Below are 19904 nucleotides of genomic sequence, written 5' to 3' on the forward strand. Positions count from 1 at the left end.
ACACCTGACCTCACAGCACAGCATGCCTCTGATTTTATTGCTTTTACTCTGTCATGGCAGGAGTATCACAGTTCAACTTCACACATGTGTTTCAGTTTCAAGGCACTGTGGAGGTGCCCAGAGATGATAGCAGGGCAAAGGCCACCTCCAGGTTTGCCTCTGCCCATTTGGTTCTAATAGTCAAAGAAATAATATGCCATGCTTTTGGCAGGTGCAAGTGCTCCAGATGGTGCTGGGAAAAGTGCAAATGAAAGATTTGATTTCAGCCCTTCCTCACTTTAATAAAATCCTGTTCATCTCTCCAGTAGAGGCTTTTTTTTAGGGGCTTTTAAAAATGCATCCCCTCTCTTTTTTTTTTTCCTACCCCTACCTCTGAGCCTGTGACTTTCAGCTCAACCCTGTCTCAATGGGAGTTGTTCTGCTGGTTGTTGCAGTCTGCATCCAAAGTGGGTGCCCTCCAGCATGTTTTTCTGGTGCTATTCTTTAAAAGGTGGATATAATCCATTAATCAGTGTCTGACTTTCTGTGTTGGGGCCTGTTGGGGCAAGGTAGTGAGTAGTGCTTGGGGTCTTGACACCTGAATGTGTGCTGGTGAAGTTCAGACTTTTAGTGTGTGCTGAAACAAATATTCCTGCGTGTTCTGCGTTCCTACTGGCCTTTGTGTGAGGGACAGGGGCAGCTCAAAACAGCTGATTCTGCTCTTGAACTGTGTCTACTCCCCCCATAGGTATCATCCTTCTGCAAAGCTCTGGTGGAAGAGCAAGAGGCTGGAAGGAGTCACCTTCTGGGGCTGGTCCAACCCGTGGGCCACTACCTGGACCTGATTTTGGCTTGGGGGGATGAGGGAGAGGAGAGCTGTCATCTCCCCCCTCAGTTCCATCTGGAATGGCATGTGTGCTCCCAGGCGTGTGCTGTGCTGATGCTCACACAGTCCCCGAGTCACCACCCTGTATTAGCTTATTCCAGCACATTTCCTTGCTACAAAATTAGATCCGTTTTGCAAATTGCTGCTGCACTAGGAATTGAATCGAAGGGGTATTTTTGTTAGTTTTCTTTCTCTTCTCCCCCCCACCTTTTTTTTTTCCACTGGAGTAAATCAGGAATAAGTCAACAGAATCAAGCCCTTAGTGCTTTCAGCAACATGCTCATTTAAATTGGATGCAAGAGGGTGTCTGTGTTTACATTTGGCCTGCCAAGAATCTCTGTTTCAGAAACTGGCTTACATAATATGTCAAAATTGGTTTACTCATTAGCATTGCAAACTGCGTGAAACAAGCTGCAGATTGATAAACTCGCAGCAATATTTGCATCCGGATCTGAGTGGCACAGGGGGAGGGGAAGTTCATTAGGAAATGTTCCATTTCCACAAGAAAAACAAATGGTTTCCAGTTATAGATCTCAGACTTTGTTAATTTTCTGTCTTCCCAAATTTAAATAAAGATTGAGAGGGAAATGTGAAAATCTTTGCTGGCAAACAGGCAGCCTATGTTAATATTCCCTGTACAGGTGTGTTGTTTACAGCAGCAGCCCCAGGTAGGCTGACTATCCTCTCCCAGTTGGGGCTCCAGCCCCTGTCAGCCTCCAGCCTTCTTGGACACCACTGCTGCCTTGATGGATGCTTTCTCTACAGCACAGGTGGGATGGACACTTTAATATTATTAATTAACTTTTCCAAATGTGGAGTGGCCTCCAAAGCAATAGCATGGTCCAAAGGGCCTTTGGTGGTGCTGCCTGTTCCTGGCTTTACCTGGGCAGGGCAAGGGTGCAATCCAGCCTTGGGCAGAGCTGGGGACCTTGATGTGGAAAAGCTCCAGCTCAGGTGCTCCGTGACTAGAGTGATGAAACTCCATCTGCACAGTGCAGGGTGTGATTTCAGAGGTGTCTGTAACTCTGCACACACACACAGGAGCAGGCATGAACAGGGGTTCTGGGGTAACGTGAACCAGCATGTTAAGGATAAAGCAATGGAGCAGTGAGAGGCTCCAGGGGCAGTTTGTGCCTTTGGGCTTCTGCTGTGTGGGTGTTGGATATCCATGGTGGTTTGGGGCATGGTGAGAAGAGACAGCAAAGAGTCGTGGGGAGCCAGATATTAGGCAAAGTTTCTTCACTGAAAGGGTAGCCAAACATTGGAATAGAGGTGGTGGAACCTCTGTCCCTGGAAGTGTTCAATGTGTGTGTGCTGCTTGGGGATGTGGTTTAGTGGTGACTTGGCAGTGCTCTGTGATCTCAGGGGTTTTCTCCAACTTCTGTAATTCTGAGCTGTCCTCATGCAGATGCCTCCCCTGAGTCCTGCTGTATCTGGGGACAAGTCTGTCCCCAGGCTGCTGTCTGTCCTGTTGCTGATGTCTCTGCAGCCCTTCCAGCAGCACTGGCCGTGAGCCTTGCACAAAGTTGATGCAAATCTGTTAGATGTATACTGCTTTTCAGTAGTACATAAAGTAGTTTGGGACTCAAATCCCAGGAAGTTTTTTAGTTTGCTTTGAAATTCCCGACTCAAAAATCAGAAGTAAAAAGCTCTGAAGTGAAAAAGTAAAAGAAGTAAAAACTATAGCACAGAGACATTGGCATAGCAGTGCTGGTGTTGGCAGCAACTCTTCCTGTGCTTGGTGATGCTGAGTGTCCCATCCAGCATTTCAGATGAATTTTTGAGAAGGAATCTGATAAAGCTGGAGAAAGGACCAGGCTGCAGTGCTGCAGGGTCTGCTGCAGCCTGACAAGTGTTTTGCCTTGTCAGCAAACACCAGCACATTCACTTTCAGCAGTGTTAGAACCATCCACAGCATTCATGGTGTGTTACCAGTTAGGGAAAAAAAGCAGCCCTTGGTTTCTGTATCCTGTGGAGTCTGTGTTACAGTGCTGTTTGGAGGAGGTGTGTGCCAGGACAGGTCCTCCTCTGCTGCAACCCATTGTGCCAAAGCTGCATCCCTACATCCCACACAGGTGCCCAGGTGCACTCATATTTTAGAGGGTTGAGATATGGGAGCTCTCAGCTCAGAAAAATTCTTTTAATGTGTGTTTTTCAAAGTTTTCAGAAGACTTTAGTGAATTTAAGTAAGCAGTTGTTAGCTGTGGGAAGGGAAAATAAATTTTCTCACTGGAAAAGGAAATGAGAGGTGTTTGCATTTCACTTACTCTCACACCTTGCAGCAAGAGGCTGCTCACCATGAGATACAGCACATTTGAGTGCCAGCTGGAGAACTGAATGCAGTGAAGAAGGCCAGGAGCAGTGAGCTGCAGCAGCTGGGGAGCTGAGGTAAGCTGAGTATCCTCCTGCCATCCTCCACCCATGTGTACCCACAGCCTGGAGAAGAACTCCCAGGGCTGGGGGAGAGCCAGCATCACTCTTTGTGCTGACGCAGTGGGTGGTAAGTTTTGTGTGGTCCTTGGTCACCTTTGACCACGTGGAGGTGAACGTGACTGCAGAGTGCAGCTCCTGCCTGCATTTGAGGCATCAAAGGGCTGCTCACAGTGCAGGGGGAGGCAAATGCTGCCCAGCTCTGCAGAACCAGAGTCACTGTGGTGTTTAATCTTCATGACTGGGGCTCAGGCAGTGTGCAGGTAGCTGGTGAATGTTTTTGTGTATGGTAAAATGCACCACACAGCAGAGCAGTGCTTCAATCTGAAGAGCTCTCTGAGCATCACAGCATCTCCTCATTACAGCATCCACCAGCATCAGGCTGTGTCTGCTGGAAATGCAGGGCCACATTGACAGCAGTGACATCTGTCAGCCTGGCTGTGCAGCTCCTGCTTGTGGGAAGGGAGCCTGGAGTACTAGGCTCATAAAGGGTTGTCAGAGCCTCCTCTGCACCTGGATTGTGCTAGAAGTGCCAGCCCCCCACAGGTAAACTCTATTATCAGATGAATGCTGCCTCCTTGCTTTTTTGTCTTCAGGATTTTCCCTGTGAATTCCGGCATTTACTGTAAATCACAAGCCGCAGGGGAAAAGCAATTGTGCTCCAATTTTGCAGTGCAGGGAACTGCTGTCACCCCACAGGTGTATCTGTGTACCAGCAGGTAACTTCTGTCTCCTAATAAAAGGGAAATCTGCCTTATGTCACATGTATTTGTAAATGTTTGATGCTGTGGGTAGAAAAGAGGGTAAAACAGTGATCAGCTCAGCACTGATCAATAAACAGCACAGTATGGTTTAGTCTTGGTTACACCGAGTGGTGTTGGGGCACGGGTAAGTGCAGAGCTGACACCTTTCCAAGAGGAATCCTGGATCCTTTCCTGCTCTTGATGTGCTGATGTCCTGAACACAGGGCAGGGAGATGTGGGACTGGCCTGAAGCCCTCTTGTGAGGAAGTTGCTGTGACAGAGTGTGGGGTTTGTGTCTGTGTAGCTGCTGGGGGGAGCAAATGTGGCACTTTCCCAAAGAAGTGAGAGCCTCACTTCTTGTTTGGCTGCCACTGGCTCACAAACAGGTGCCTGAGCTCATGCCCTGCTACATCCTCCTCCTCCCAACACACATGGTGTGGCAAAGGTTTTATTTGGGTGGATTAATAGCACAAAAGTTTTCCCTCTTGGTGCAAGGCAACCTATGGGTTTCCCACTGTTTTTTTCTGATACACAAAAAGGGACAAAAGCACAAATTCCAGGAGGATGCTTTGGAGGTCTGGTCCTGTGCAAGCACTGGGTGAGCTCAGCACACATGAAGGTATGGGAGACTTGAGAAGTCTTTTCCCCTTTCTGCATGGGCTCCTTGCTGCAGCTGCAGAGCAGCTGTCTGAGGTGCAGTGAAAGGCATCTCAAAATGTAACAGAGTCCAAACACCCCCCCAAACCCCAAAATGAAGAAGCACTAATCCAATGACAGTTTGGAGGATCTCCAAGCTTTTTTCAACTTTAACCCAAAATTTTGGGCTGATTCTTTTCTCTGGAGCACACATGAGGGCCAAAGTGATGCTGCACTAGCAGTGGGGGGGAAGGGGCTGCATCTCCCTGCCCACCACGGTGGTACCTGCACCAGCACAGAGCAATCAGCCCCTCACTGAGGAGAAACAGTTTCTTCACTCAGGCTGTGTGTAGTCAGTGTCTAATAATATGAGCATTTTGCCATCCCTCTGCAAACAAGTCTGAGGCTGCTGCCTGATTGGTATATCATCTCACTTTCTCTCAGCATTGATTTTCTTGCTCTCCTTATTTGCTTCATAAAAAGCGAGGCAAGGAGCTGATGCTCACTTGCTCCCTCTCCCTCCCTCCCTCTCTCTCTCTCTCTCCTGTGAGAAGCTTTTGGGAGCCTTTATTTTTAGTATGAGACAAACCTTGCTTTATTTCAGGAGTCGCAAGTTGGATTATAAATCCTTTTGTAAATGTGTATGGTGATATTTGCTCCGGTAAGTTATATGCATCTCTATTTATTTGTGTAACTGTACTGGCTGGGGGAGAAGTGGGGTATTTCAGGAATTGTGAAGCCCACAAAATTGTGTTTAGGCTTGGCTTCTTTGTAGTCTCATGCCAAGCCAAACTGTTCTGTGATTTTTAGATACGTTGAAATATTTTCAGTTTGTATTTGGCTTTGCAGAGAGGGATGCCTGCTTTGAAAACTTGTTTTGCACTTCATTTTACTGCAGAAACATAAAGAATGATGATTAAAGGGAAAAGGAATTCTTATTTATTGTGTTCCTTCTGGCATTTTAAATCAAAGGTGCCTCCAAAATAATGCTGCAATATTTGGTAGAAAAAAATCAGTAAGAGCTATTTAATATTGATCAAGCTGAAGTATGAAATCTGACTGCCTGTTACCTTAGATCAATCTAAAGTATGACAGCTTGGCAGCAACATGCTCCTCATCAAAATATGTTAATGAAATAAAGAAAATCTTTAATTAAGAAAATAGCTTGCTTTTCAGGGTGTAACATCATTATACAGGTCAATAGACTGTTGCTCTGACTTTCTGCTCCCTGCCTTGGCTTTTACAGCTCAGCAGCATCATTCCTCAGCCCTCTTGGTTAACTTGGAGACCTCCTTGTTACCTGTGAATAACAGCGAGGTGCAGTTATTTCTGTCTTCCCATCACAGCTCCTGGTGAGCTTTCCAGGCAGCACAAGTCAGGGACTGTAACAGGCTGAGGAAAACAAGATGTGTAGCTTTAATACTTTCAGATTACCTAATACTTGAGCTTGCAGCATTGTACTGATTAATTTATTGACACTTTAATTCTCTCATACTTGAACCGTATCCATGGGAATCAATAGCTTTGGTGCTCCAGAAGTCTTTAAGAACTCCAGCTGTAGCACAAGTTGGAGCTGCTATGAGACCATGATTCAGTATGTATCTGCTCAGAAAATCAACAGATTAAACCTAGAATAATCTGCTACTCTCATGATACCAGGGTATGCTAATAGATATATGAAGTGCACTTTAATCAGATGTTAGAAGGCTGTAACTGAGTTTATTAAACCCACAGGAGGAGGTAAGGATGTTGTGCAAGCCCAAGCTAAACTCTTCTAAAATCAAAGAGAAATTTCAGATTAGCAATAACTGCTTAGTCATTTTAAGCTGCTTTTGGACAGCTTTAATTATCCATCCCCTCCTCCTTTTTTTTTTTTTAATGTAATAGTTCATGTGCTTTCTCACCTGCTTGAAGAGCAGCTGATGGGAATATGTGGTGCTGTGTCCCCCAGCAGTGCCTCGTGGGCTCTGCTGGGTCTGTGCCCTGGCTGAGCTGGTGCTGGTGCCCAGCATCCCATAGGCAACCAGGGCATTCCACAGGCGAGCCAGGGCATTCCACAGGCTTTGTTCCTGAAGATGTAGTTAATAGGCACTCAGTTCAGAGGCTTTCTGGTGTTTTTGTGATTGCTGTTTCATAAGGACCATATGTATTTCGAGCAGCTGCATAGCTTGAATGTGTGTGCTTGGCACAGAAAACACAGTACATGAAATGTGCCACCACGTTAGAGAACAAGGTACATAACAATAATTGTCTTTTTCACAGTCCTTTAGCTCCTCAGGTGTGGAGGGTATGGGTGTCTGAGCAATGCACATCTCACACACTTTCTAAGCATAATCCTTCTTGCCTGAGGACAGCGTTGGGCATTTCTGACTTTGCTCAGCCCTGGAATCTGGCTCAGTGCAGTCCTTGAGGTGGGCAGGGTGATGGTCAGAGAACGTGTTTGGGTGACCCAGGAGGGGAGGGGGCTGAAAAGCACAGCTCCTGCTCCTACCCTGCAAAACTAAAGGCCTGGTTTCTCTGTGCCACATAACTCATCATAGCAGGGGTGCCAGACTGTCCTGAAGGCAGGTTGTGGTTTATTAAGGAAGGCAGTTGATCTCATCCTAATAGCTTTGAAGCAGGAAAAGTGGCTTGAAATGGCTGGTTTGACTGCAGGCAGGGCCAAGACTCATCCCTGTCCCTGAGGACAGGTTGCCAGCAAGCAAGGGACTTAAGGCACAAAGTGAAAATGTGGTTAAGTATTTTGCTGCAAGACTTTCTCTTTTGGCTGAGCAGAAATGATCCCATCAGCCCTACATCTCTACAGGGTATGGCTGACACAAACTCAGGGGGACAGGAGAGCTTGCCCTGCTCATCATGTCATGTCATGCATACAGAAATCTTCAGTGTCCATGGGGTTTTGTCTCTGTCCTTTTGCCCATCCTCGTGCTGCAATGTGTGGTGATCCTTCATCTCCAGCTACTTGTTGGTAGCAGGTCTGGGGGCAGCTGCTCTCCAGCCCAGTACCACCAACCACCCCGGAGCTCTCAGACCTTGGAGCAGCCTCCATCACCTCCCCAGGAGTGTGATACCCATTGTACAAGATGGCTTCAGCCTGATGTGCAGACTAGGCTTGGTGCAACTGCAGGGAAAGGTTCACAGCATGCCTTTGCAAGCTGTGGGACTGAAAATTTGAGATTTGTGGCAGTGGGATGGAGACATCACTGTCCCCTGCTAGGAGGTGCACCAGTGTTTGAAACATTATTTTAGGGGTGTTTGGATCCCAGGAGCTTCGTTTCCTTTAAGACCTGTCTTTCTGGCTGCTCCTCCAGCAGCTCAAACAATTCCTAGAGAAATTCCATAAACCCTTAAAAAAACTGATTTCTTAAATATCTGACCCATTCTGAATATGTGATACTCTTTTTTTAACCAAGTCCTTGGATGTAATGAGTACTTTCCTCCCCTTCCCTCTGTTGATCTTGTTCAGATCAATAGAAACTCTACAGGGGGAAAGGTATTAGTATTGATATTGGGTGGAAGCTGCCTGTCAGTGCTGGTGATTGCAGGTGATACTTTATTCTTCATGTTACTCTTGATTAAGAATTCCTGTAGAATTATATGACCATTTTTTCCAGGGAATTTTTCTGTGAACATAGGATGGTTGATGACAAGCTAACCTGGAGTTTGGTTTTTCCTGATTTTGCTTGTGAGAGCTCTTTCTCTCAGCAAGCTGAGCACAAGCAGTTTCAGACATTATGAATTTGACTCATGTGCATGGTGGGCTGGAGACTCAGCCCAGCTGTCTGAGCAGAGCTGAGGTCCCTGGGTCCCTCCTGAGCTTGAGACACCACTGTGGGATGCAGGCATTTGGGAGCTGTGCCATGGATTGGGAACAGGGAAGGGCCACGTTTCTGTTCAGTGCATCCTGCTCCCTCACCCAGAGCCAGAGCAGGCAGCCTGCTGTGAGATGGAGAGATGGAGCTGCTGCCTGCAGCGCTGCAGCTGTGTCTGCACAGGAGGCAGGGCTGCTGGGGAGCCCAGGGGACACGGAGCTCCTCGCTGTGCCTGTGGTGGCACAGTGCCAGCCCTGAAGGAGCTGGAAGGGCCCATGGGTGTGTCTGGGCTGCAGGCGGGGTTGGGGCTGGGGACACACCCCCTGTAGAAGCCTTTATTTCCTTCAGTGTCCAGTGCAGATGGAGGGTCTGGCTCTGCCTGTCCTTCGTTTGCAGATGTGACCAAAAGGTTGCAAAGAGCCCTTGCACCTGCAGTGAAACTCTTTGGTAACTGAGCTCTAGGGCCAGAGACGTGACAGTACTGTGAAACTCTTCAGCAGTCCTCCCCTGTCGTGTGCCATCTCTTATTTTGGAGGGGAAAAAAAAAAGACAAAGAAAGAAAAGAAAATGGGAAAGATGTGCTAAGCTCTTCTGTAGAGACAGAGACAGGTGACCAGCATGGGGTATCTGCAGTGCTGTGCCTTCCCTCTCCTCTCTTTTCCAAACTGCTCTGTGTGTGTGTCAGGGCTGTCTGTCCATCTGTCCATGCTCAGGCTGGCTGGGTGGGAGAGCCCTGTGCCACCTGAAGGGCTGTGCAGTGCCTCATCTGTCACCAAAACTCCCCAGCGCCGTGGCAAAGCAAATATGCTGCAGCAGGCTGTAAAGCAGTAAACATATGGGCACTAACAACAGATTAAGTGAGTGATTTAGTCTAAGGGGCTTGGTAGATTACCATAAAATGTATCTTAATTAGAAAAGCAATCAAAGTTGCACCGAGTCAATGAGGATGAAACGTCTCTGTTGGCAGCAGTGAGCGTTCTGTCCCCCATTCCAGGGGATGTGGATGGCCATTGATACATCTCATGACCTCTTCGGGGGGTTTTCCTGGTGTTTGCACAGTTCAGCCCACAGTGCAGGCTGCCTTCATGCTGAATTATTTGTTCTTTGATGGATGAGACCATCCTGTGAGCTGCTCAGAATGAGTCTGATGGTGGACTCAGGTTCCTTTAAAAGCATTAACAAAGCAGAAGCTGCTGAAGGCAAAGGAAGAAAGCATTTGCACATTTTCGTTAAAACTCTGTACCACTACTCAAAGATACATCTAAGTGTTTGCCATGTATAGTACAGCTAGTCCCAGATAAAGGATTGGGGCTTCTAAGTGCTACCATAACACAAATAATTAATAAGTCTATTTCCCTCACTGTGTCCTTATCTTTTCAGGGAGCATGGCCATAATTAGCTTTCACCTGATTCTAAGTTTATAGCATGTTCAATTGCTTTTTCCATTCTGCTTGCGTTTTCTCTGCTTCCTTATTTTAGTGGTCCTGGCTTTATTCCACATGCCAGAGTCTATAGATTTAAAAAAAGCTGGATATTAAATCTGCAGAAGTGCAGATGTAAAAATTGCAACAGCCAAAAACATATTGATGCATTATTGGTTTTGTACAAGTGTCTGTTTCTTTTCTGGGGTCTGGAGGATTTGAAGTACATTGACAAGTGGCACAGAAAATTTGCAGCAGCTGCTGGCAGCTGAGAGAAAGGGAAGGATGACTGGTTGTCTCAGAATTAAATATTTTGAACCATGACAGAAATGGAGAACATTCAGGCAAGAACCTGATTTTTGAAAAGTTTTTTCTCTTTGTGTTTGGAAGCAGGTATGGGTACGGATTTTATGGAAAGTGAATTAAGAGGTGTGAATAAAAGGAAGACAGGTAAGAGGCGTGAAGCAACACAGGAACAGGAGAATGCAAGGGAACAGGACAATTTAACCTGTCCAGATGAAGTGTTTTAGAGCTAGTGAGATAAGGACAATGTTGTTAGCATTTCCTAAATATGTTGTGTTAAGGTATTGCTTTTTATGATTTAAACGTGGGAAGGAGAGCAATACCATCTCTAGGGACAGAGTATGAGAGGAGTGGCAGAAAAGAGGAGAGGGAGGTTTTAATTTTAAAAATGTTTCTTGCTCAAAATGTTCCCTGTGAATTCCCAGAGCTCAGCAAAGCAAACGTTCATTTATAGCCCATCATCTTAATTATTAAAAAATAAATTATTTTTACCATGTGGGCTGATATTTAGCCAGAAGCAAATTCTTATTACAGCCTTTTGCACAGAGGTGGGTGTTGAGGTCAAAGCCAGCTCCAGTGGATTTTTCCATCCAAAACTGGTTTGAGATGAGGCAGTGGGCCCCATGTTTGGAGACAGAGCAAGAGCAGGCGTGTAGGACAGCAGGTGACAGGCAGCAGATGACACCAGATAGTTACACTGGAGCCCAGGGAGCTGAGAGGAAGCTACTAATGGCCTCTGATGAGTGTGGACGTGATAGTAATGAGGTTAATGCCCTTTCATTCACCCAGAAACATCTCCAGGAATGTATAATCCCTGCTAGTCAATGGGCAATCATTAGGTCATAAATAATACAGCGTGATTGAAGGACAAGAGCCTTTTCTGTAATAATAATTTTCCGTCAGTGCCGACCCAGGGAGGTTGCAGCCCCCTGACTGTGCCACGCTGCAGGGACCCAGCTGTCAGAGCATTTTCTGGTCAGAGGAGTGCACCAGCCTCTCAGTTCCACTGTGTGCATCTGTCACCAGAGCAGGAAAATTCTCCTCAGGAGCCCAGGTCCACGGAGTAGTGCTGGGAAAGGAGCTGAAGCTAATGGGAAGTACAAAGGCACAAATTAGGCGAGGAAGCAGTTCCAGGAGCCATCAGGGAATGTTGCCAAGGGACAGTGGTGCCTGGTGGTGATGCTGGGAATGGGGCTGGGCTCCCTGGCTGGGAGAGGTGCCTTGTCCCAGCCCCAGCCCAGGGCAGATGTTGTGCACACTGAGTACAACACTGCCTTTGCAAGCTGGGTTTGTGGTCCCTGCCATCCAGTGCTGCAGTGTGGTGTAGCCTTGGCTGTGGTGAGTCCCTGTGCCTGTATTGGCCAGCCAGGCTTTAAAGAAATTAAGTTCAGGAGCACTTTCCCTTCACAGAGTGCTTCCCATGTGTGCATGTCACTCAGCCATAATGTAAATCCCTGTGGTTATTAGAGGGAGTAAATCCTACTCAGTAATAACTTGGATCGTGCTCTGTATGCATTTATATTACATTATGGGCCATTTTAAGCCCAGATGCTTTTGAACCCACCAAGCAAAAGAGGAAATGAGCAGCCATCCAACGTTTTTTATTTTATAATGTTTACACTTGTTACACAATAAATCACATATAATCAGACTGTAAAGTCTGCACAAAACCTGTTGTTTTCTGGAGGGAGCAGAAACAGAGTTATATTTATGCATTAACCTGAGTGTTTGGTGGGTTGTTGCACATTGCCTGTTAGTAAAATGAGAATTGACTTGACCTATTAGAAAAGCTCTCTTGTACCTCACCGTGGCTTTCCATGGTTTTGCCTGTGGTGGTCACATGTGGTTGGTGCCAAAGCAGCTCATGAGATGAGAGGAAGGGGACACAGAGTGGGAGTGGCTGCTCTCCAGGACTCTGGGCACTTGTGATGCTCTGGGCTCTGTCACAATGTAGATCCTGGTAGAGACTGCCACAGTTGTTTGGTTTTTATTTTTGCTGGAAGTCTAGGACTAGAAAAGCTCTCAGGCCCAAAAAGGAGCACGTCTCTGCTGCAGTGACATATGTCACAGCATGAGTCATTCGGGGATTATATGTACAAATCCAAACATGTCTGTCCAACTTGTGCTCCCGCGTCCTTAAATGAAAAGGGCACGAAGGGGAAGCTGTGGAGGCTGCAGAGGAAGAGCCAGAACTTCCAGTCTGTTCTACAGCCAGAGGGGAAAAGGGCTGCAGGTATGTGTCTGTGATACATCCCAAACAAAGCCATGCTCACCCAGCAATTACCCCAGGTACCCCTAAGCCTCTTTGCAGCACCTGTTGGTGTCTTTTGTTCCATGGAAGACACCTCACCAATGTGTCAATGTCCATGTGCTGAAAGCAATTTATACAATAAATTTTAAAACCCCTCAGGATCTAGTAAATGCTTACCTCAAATCTTTGTCTAATGGTTAGAGGTGCTTGTGTAGATTACTTGTGCAAGTACCTCTGTAGTTCAAGGCTTTTCACTGAGTCCAAGAAGAGATGCTCACTGAGTCCAAGAAGAGATGTGACTCTATTTTCTGCCTGTTAACTCTTCCATGCATGCTGCCAACCTTAGCATTAGCTTTCAACTTTGTGGCTGACCCATTAAAAACTGGATGAAACAGCTTGCATTACATTTCGAACTTAACAAATAGGAAAGGCATTACACAGATTCTGTCTGGCCATCTGGAGGAAGAGTGTTCTTTACCCCAACGAATGGCTGTCTAATCCTCTCATATACAGTTGGGCTTTATTCTATTAAAATATAATGAGAAAAGACTACCATACCATTATTTGGTGACGCTAAATGGGATTTTTAGAATAATCAATGGAAGATGAATGTAAAAGATAAAGGTTTTCTTCAAAGTAAAGGAGAGAAAATTGTCTCCTTGGGATTAAAGTATTGTATAACCAAGTTATTATAAAATGATCTTTACTCACTAAAAATACCCCAATTTCATTTCCATAAATCGTTCCATTAAGAATCAAATCAAGTTGTTGGGTTTTGGTTTTTATAATTAAAAAAAAAATGCTAAGCATTAAATGAAGTGTTGTGCTTCAAACAGAGGATTCTGTGTGGGTTCCTGCCTGCTCTGGGGTCAGGTCTTCCATCCAGCTGGTGGCATCAAGGGCTGCTCTTTGCTCTAACATGCCAGACAGAGGTTTACTGCTGTAGATGGCCTCATGAAGACCCCACACCCCTGTGGGGAAGTCGTGGAGCAGACTGGTCTCCTCCAGGTGCATGACAGTGGCATAGGTGGTTCTTCATGCCTGAACTTTGAGCTGCTCCCTCATCCCTGGAGTTTTCACTCCACACAGACCAGGGCTGGGCTGGCACAGGAGCCTTCTTAGCAATGCTGCTGTTTATTTATAAGGTGAGGACACTAAATCCCAGCAATCAGTGAGCTGTAGCTTTAGGATTGTTTCTCAGCAGGAGCAGAATATATTTCAGCTTTCTCCCTGTGTAGTTGTTGAAGGAAAATGACTCCAGCTAGTTGTCACCCCTCCCCAGAACTGCGTTGGTTGCAATGCTATCCACCTCCAATTCATCAACAAGTCAAGTTGATATAATTAGGAATCCCAAAGTCAATAATCTGATAATCTCCAGTGCACAAAGGCTTGTATGTAGGAGAAGTGATTCCAGGAAGTCTGCAGCTCAGATCCGTGCAGGAAAAATGCCAGATTTTAAAAAAGAAACAGGCAGAGACCCAGAGGAGAGAGTGCTTCCTAATCCTTCACTGGTGACATATTTTGGGCCATCAGTTCTGCAGTAAATGTTTCCCGTACAGTCCTTTAGTGCCTTCAAACCTTCCCTTTACAGCCTTAATAATAATGTTCAATTACTGGTTCTGCCCTATAAATAAATAATCTCAGTTTAACGAGACACTCTGCTGGGTGAGCGATGCCGGCTGCGGGGGGACGTCTCCAGAGCCCTCAGAGCAGTGTGCTCCTCCTCTCTCCCCACACACTCTTGGCCACTGTGGGACGTGTAAGGCAATGGAACATTTGGCAAAGGTTTTGCAGTCTCTCTGATACGGTGGTATGGAGAAAGGGAGGTCTCAGATCCAGAAATGATGCCAGAAAAACAGGTCTGTTTTTAAAACACTCTGAACATGTAAAATGACTAATAATAGTGCAGGCGTTTTGAATATTTCAGGTTGCTCTTTCGAAGTGTCAGGAGTTCCCCTCGGCTCTCGACTCTTAGGGCAGGAGTAGGGGACTGGGGGGACCTCTTTGGGAAAGCATCCAGTAGGTTCATTCCCATTTTCCTTCCTTGGTGCCAAGAGAAAGCATTGGAGACCAAACCACATAGTGAACTGTGTCCCTCACAGCCTGTTTTTGGCCACCACAGCTCCAGGCAAGACTAACAATTTCTTTTTAAGATCTTGCCCTCCTGGAGGACCCACCAAGGAGCCCCCAGGCAGAGCAGGTCCTCTCCTTTGCAGCAGGATAGTTTTGGGGTTCATCCCCAGCACGGCTTCATCCTGTCAGCCAGCAAGTTGCCACAGGCTGCTGCACAGGGCAGACGTGCTCCCACAGAAAGCAAGTGGTTTATGTGGAAGTTTCATCAATTTTAAATGACAGTGTTGTCTTCCTACCGGGATGTTTCAGCTGTAACATGCGCCACATAAGCCTTTCAACTCGCCTTGTCAGGAACTGTTGTGCCTTCTCCTGGTGTGCAGACTGAGCCTGTTGCTCAGCAGGCATTGAGGGGAATTGTCACAAAGCCAAACAGGGAGAAGGGACATGAAATCATCCTATTTTTCCCTTCCATGGTGGGATGAGTGATGTCCAGGGTCACATGCTGAGGCACTGCCAAATTTTTAATTCCCAGCTGGGACTTGGGCTCCCTCAGGGCATCACACACCCCATGTCCCTGGCTGCTGGGCTGGGAAACAAAGGAACCAGCCTTGATCCTGGATAAATAATGACAGCACCTGAATGCTGAATTACCGGATTCACTGCCATTGCATTGAAACCTGGCATTGGAAGAAGGGAGGTGGTCCCATAAATCATATGATGAACCTTTCCCTGCCCTGTGCTGGTGTGAGAAGCAGTGTTGTGCTCTGCTGGGTATTACATTGCTATTTTTTTCTCAAAGTGCTAAAGGACCAACTGGTCTTTAAAACCTGCTTGTCTGATTTGACAGGGAAGGCTGGTTTATTGTTGCACAGTACCATAATAAACATAATTTCTGTTGGTTAATTTATATTGTGGGATTATACTTCTTTTCAAAAATATACCTGTAGTCCAGGCTAAACCTGGAGGTCAAAGAGGGAACATCATCATAACAGGATCTGGGAATGGTGTTAGCCACTTTACAGAAACTCATTGCCTTGGCAGTGTTGTGTCTGAGACCATGAGGAAGAAGGATGATCTTCCAGCCAGGCTAGACTGGACATGTGAGATGTGCATTGCTCCAGTCTGTGCTGAGAAGCAAAAATAATGTTCCTTTCTCTCCCTCTCTTTGGTCTGTGGCTCACTGGGAGGTTGGAAACGTGCTTCCATAGCACACACAGAATTTGGGGATGCTTGGTGTGTTATCCCATATGGAATATGGAGCATTCATCCAGACTGGGGGCAGGCATTTTCCATTTCCCTGCAAGGGTCCAGGCACACGTGAAGGCACCAACCTCCCCACTGTATAACTGTGGCAAGCGAATAGCTGCAGCTGCAGGAGGGATGGGAACACAGGAGAAAGCAGGGTTTGCCCTGCTCCCACTCCTGTGGGCAGGAGCAGCCTGGCACAGCCAGGGCAGCAAGGATTTGTTGTCTCAGTGGCACCACATTTCCCCTTGACTGAGCCTTGGCAGGCAGTAGCCATGGGATAACCAGAGGTAACTGCATGGGCAGATTTATCTCATGTCAAGGGGAGAAGCAGGATGTGTGCACACTTGCAGATAGGCCTGGTGCTGAGTGTGGATTTATAGGCAAAGAATAAATAGGAACATGGGGAAACACTTTCCCTTTCTCCATAAACTTTTCAATTTCAGAGCAGGCCGATTCAATAAAATTATCTCACAGATGGAGGTTTTATTGAGTCTGGCCCATAAAGCTCCCATTATGGGGTTTACAACTGCCTTCTACACAAATCCTGCTCTAATAAAATACAGTGGTGTTTACAGTATTCCTGAAATGGCCGCAGAATTACTGTGTGCACAAAAAAACAGCTAGTAATTCTTGGCTTATTGCTCCGGGCCTCCTCTGACAACATAAAGCAGCACAACTTGGATGGGGGGGAAGGGGAAATGCAGAGGTAGGAGGAGAAGAATTATGCTGCTGCTTGGCCACAATTCCCCAGGGAAATACCACTGATTTACAGCCCTCACTCTGCATTCCCTTGATGGAAACTGTAAATATGCTCCCTAAAAGGTGCTTTGTGTCCTCAGCATGCAGCTGTGGGTATTGGCTGGGCATTACTGGCAGCTGGGTGATCCCAGCCACCACCTGATCCAGCCACAGCAGAGAGCCAGGCTTGATTTGAGCTGGCTGAGGCATTGCTGAAGTTTGGTAGAAAAGTCTGCAGCATGGTCCTTTTTCTCTTCCCACCTGCCTTCTGGGTGCTGCCTGGTGCTTGGAGCAGAATGTGTGCTGGGTAAGGTTGGGAGCTGGTGGTTGTGCGTGGAGGGGTTTGCTGAAAAGCTTCTGGTGAAGAGCTGACTATGGGGCTAAAGTAAAGGCTGGATGCTCTCAATAGGGCAGAGGAAAAACTGGGAATTCTGGGGGAGATACTTCCTGGGGAGGAATAGTCTAAGCTGTGTTTTTTGGGCATGGGCATGGGCATGGCTCTGTGCCCTTGGTGAAAAAACAAGTTGACATCCATTATGGTGATTTCTAATGCATGATTAAAGGAGATACAGTTCAGTTGCACCTCTTTCCTCTGCTTGTCCCCTTGCTGAGAGTGTTAGCTGAGAGGTGATGTCTCTTCCTTTATGGCAGGTCTCACACTGCAGGCTTTCAAGTTCCCTTTTTATTTATCACTGTTAATCTTTGTGCCTATGTACCTGTAAAACATTTGCATTTGCAACTCTGTTAATTAGGCCAGAAAGCAGGTCAGTGTTCTCTCCTGTTCTCCTTAATATATTGTCTTCTCATTAATATATTTGTTTTCACAAATTGACCTGAGGTGGTTAATGCTGATTTCCAGTGCTGTGCTGCATGTAAGGGCAGAAACTTCTTGTGTGTACAGAGGAAACATCTCATTTCAGATGAAGGAACACTATTTAAGTTGTAGTGAAAACATTTATTTTGTGGCTCATATTTAACAAGTCAATTCATAGTGAAATTCAGCTTTCTTCTTTTGCAGTGAGCTCAGCAAGAAGAATTGATTCAATCAAAGTTTTTAGTAACTTTTCTTGTCATTAGGTACCTAAATACCTTTGCAAATCTATCCTCCATGTATGATATGCCCTGATCACATTGGAAGTGAGTGACAGGGTGGAAACTTGCATCATTCTCCTGTTACTGCCTGTGCTCCATCGTGCTCAGCACATTACTCTGCACCCAGGGAGGGTCTCCCTGCCCCAGTGCTCAGATGTCACCCCTAAAATCTGTCACCCTCTGGGGAAAAGGTGCACATGCAAAGCTGAATTCCAAGGAGCCTGGTGAAACTTGGGGCTTTGTTTATGCTGCAAACTGGGAGAACTAAGATTAATGACATGTTTTACAAAGCCTTGTGAAGCAAGAAAATATCTGTTTTTTCTATTTATTATATTTTCAGTCTGTTATTTTTGTCATTACATCTACTTGCTGCATAATTTTTCAGTGTCCGAAAACATGGTTTCTTTCCCAGATGTGAATCCTCTTTGTTTCCTCTGGGTTGCTGATTTTAGCTAATTTAATTGTGGCTGGGATTGGGCATTTGCTTGCCATTTCCCCGATCTGCCCTTCTGTAGATCTCACAGTAGCTCTGTTAAGACTAATGGAGTACTTCAGAGCTATAGTGCTGCAACCAACAAAATCTAACCTGTCCTTTAATTTAAATTACAACTGCATAAATAAACTGTCCCCACTTCTGCTTAGAATCTTCCAAGGAAGCCTACATCAGTGATGTTTGAAGATACTTAAGCCTGCTTCCAATTTCTTTCTTTGAACCCTTGATATAAAAGCTGATGTGTCCCTGCCCTGCATACTCCCTCCTTCATTATTTTTCTCCTGGAAGATTAAGATGTGTTATAGGTTTGCATCAGAACCACTCCAGCTCTTTTTTCCTTTTCAGTTTGCCTGACTCCAGCCAAAATCTGGAATTCCTTTCTGCTTTGCAGTCAGTTTATTTCACCTCTGTGTCCACTTTATATTATGGTAGTAATTTAGGAAAAGTAATTAAAACAAACATTGTGGGGTTTTTCTAAGTCATAAATTAACTGGGAGAGGGGCAGCTCAGGTCTGTGTTTTGCCACATAATGTGATGGTGGCTGTGTGAACTGTCTGGGTCTGCTGTTGCTACTTCTGGTTGCACCTTTAAAATACTTCTGCCAGTGTTTTGTTTGGGTTAAGAATTACTCATTATGTTCAGTCAATATCCATCCTTCTCTTCTTGTTCAATCTCACCTGTCAGTGGGGTGATTTAAATAACTGCTTGGGTTGTGAATCCCAAATAGGGTTCAAGACAGAAGTGAAAAGCTGAGATGGCTGGCATGGACAAATGGTGATGGGTCTGTCTGTGTGGCAACAGAGCTTCATGTGTCACGGCTCTTTGCTTTTGGGAAGGGTGCAGGAATAATGTATGGCAATGTTTAAATGCAAGGAGTGATGGATAACCTGATCCGAGGGGGGCTGGTGCTGCAGCTAGAGCTACTGCATGGATCTGCTTGTGGCAGTCGCTGAAACGAAATCAAATAAAAATGTTGTTTGTTTTTGACAGCTTTTTGCAATCTTTGCATTTGCAACATGCGGCGGGTACTCTGGAGAGCTGCGCCTCAGTGTGGACTGTGCAAACAAGTCCGAGAGTGACCTCAGCATTGACATAGCCTTTGCCTACCCCTTCAGGTAACCCCGGCCGGCGCGCGCGGTTCGGCTCTCGGGGCTGGGGCTGCACGCAGGGCTCCTTCACCGACAGCAGATCTCAGTCAAGCACCACGCTGGGGCCCCAGAATTTTCCTCTGGTGTGAAGGAGACATGAGTTGTGGTGTGGATGGGCCATGGAACTGCTGGGAATGGGAGCTCAGTGGAGGAGGATTCATGGTTCTTAAATGCCAGAGCCCTGTGGAGGCCAGGAAGGCTGGGGGAGTGGAAAATGGGAGGCAAGGGAAAATGAAACAACTCATCATCCCAAGATGAAAAACTGTAGTGTAGCCATTAACTTAAGCTGGAAATGAGAGAGGTTTCCCATCCATTGCAGTAGCAAGGATCTGAAATAGCTACTCCAAGGGACAGGAAAGCAAAAAAGTCAAAATGAGTTTGAACCATAATTTTGAAATGCTTTTTGAACATTTTATTAATTGCCTGTTTGCATCTCTTGGTGTCTGAATGCTTTAAACCTAGTGATTTAGGAAAACAGTTTTTATAGGTTTTTTAATGTATTTTGAGTACATCTGAAAACTATTGTCTACTTATACACTATATATATATATATATACATATATATATATAATATTCATGCCATTTGAGATCCTGCTTCAAAAGTCTTTTTTTAAGATATGTCAAGTCCACTGCAGAAACCACTCACTTTTG

At 45.9% G+C, this 19904-nt stretch overlaps 1 protein-coding gene across 2 annotated transcripts in view; it reads left to right on the plus strand.

The window, feature by feature from the left end:
- SYNPR (synaptoporin) overlaps window positions 1-19904 on the plus strand; it is a 101631-nt gene that overhangs the window by 54349 nt on the left and 27378 nt on the right. The window contains exons 1-2 of one of the 2 annotated variants that reach the window (XM_039695464.1): window positions 5173-5335; window positions 19096-19220. In XM_039695464.1, the coding sequence (XP_039551398.1) occupies window positions 5312-5335; window positions 19096-19220 (149 nt within the window). In that variant the 5' untranslated portion in view covers window positions 5173-5311. Of the gene's footprint in view, window positions 1-5172; window positions 5336-19095; window positions 19221-19904 lie in introns of those variants that run through there. The other variant, XM_039695463.1, reaches the window with a different exon arrangement.

This window comes from Passer montanus, unplaced genomic scaffold (assembly GCF_014805655.1).
Source record: "Passer montanus isolate IOZ18808 unplaced genomic scaffold, ASM1480565v1 scaffold9, whole genome shotgun sequence".
NCBI classification, from domain to species: Eukaryota; Metazoa; Chordata; class Aves; order Passeriformes; family Passeridae; genus Passer; species Passer montanus.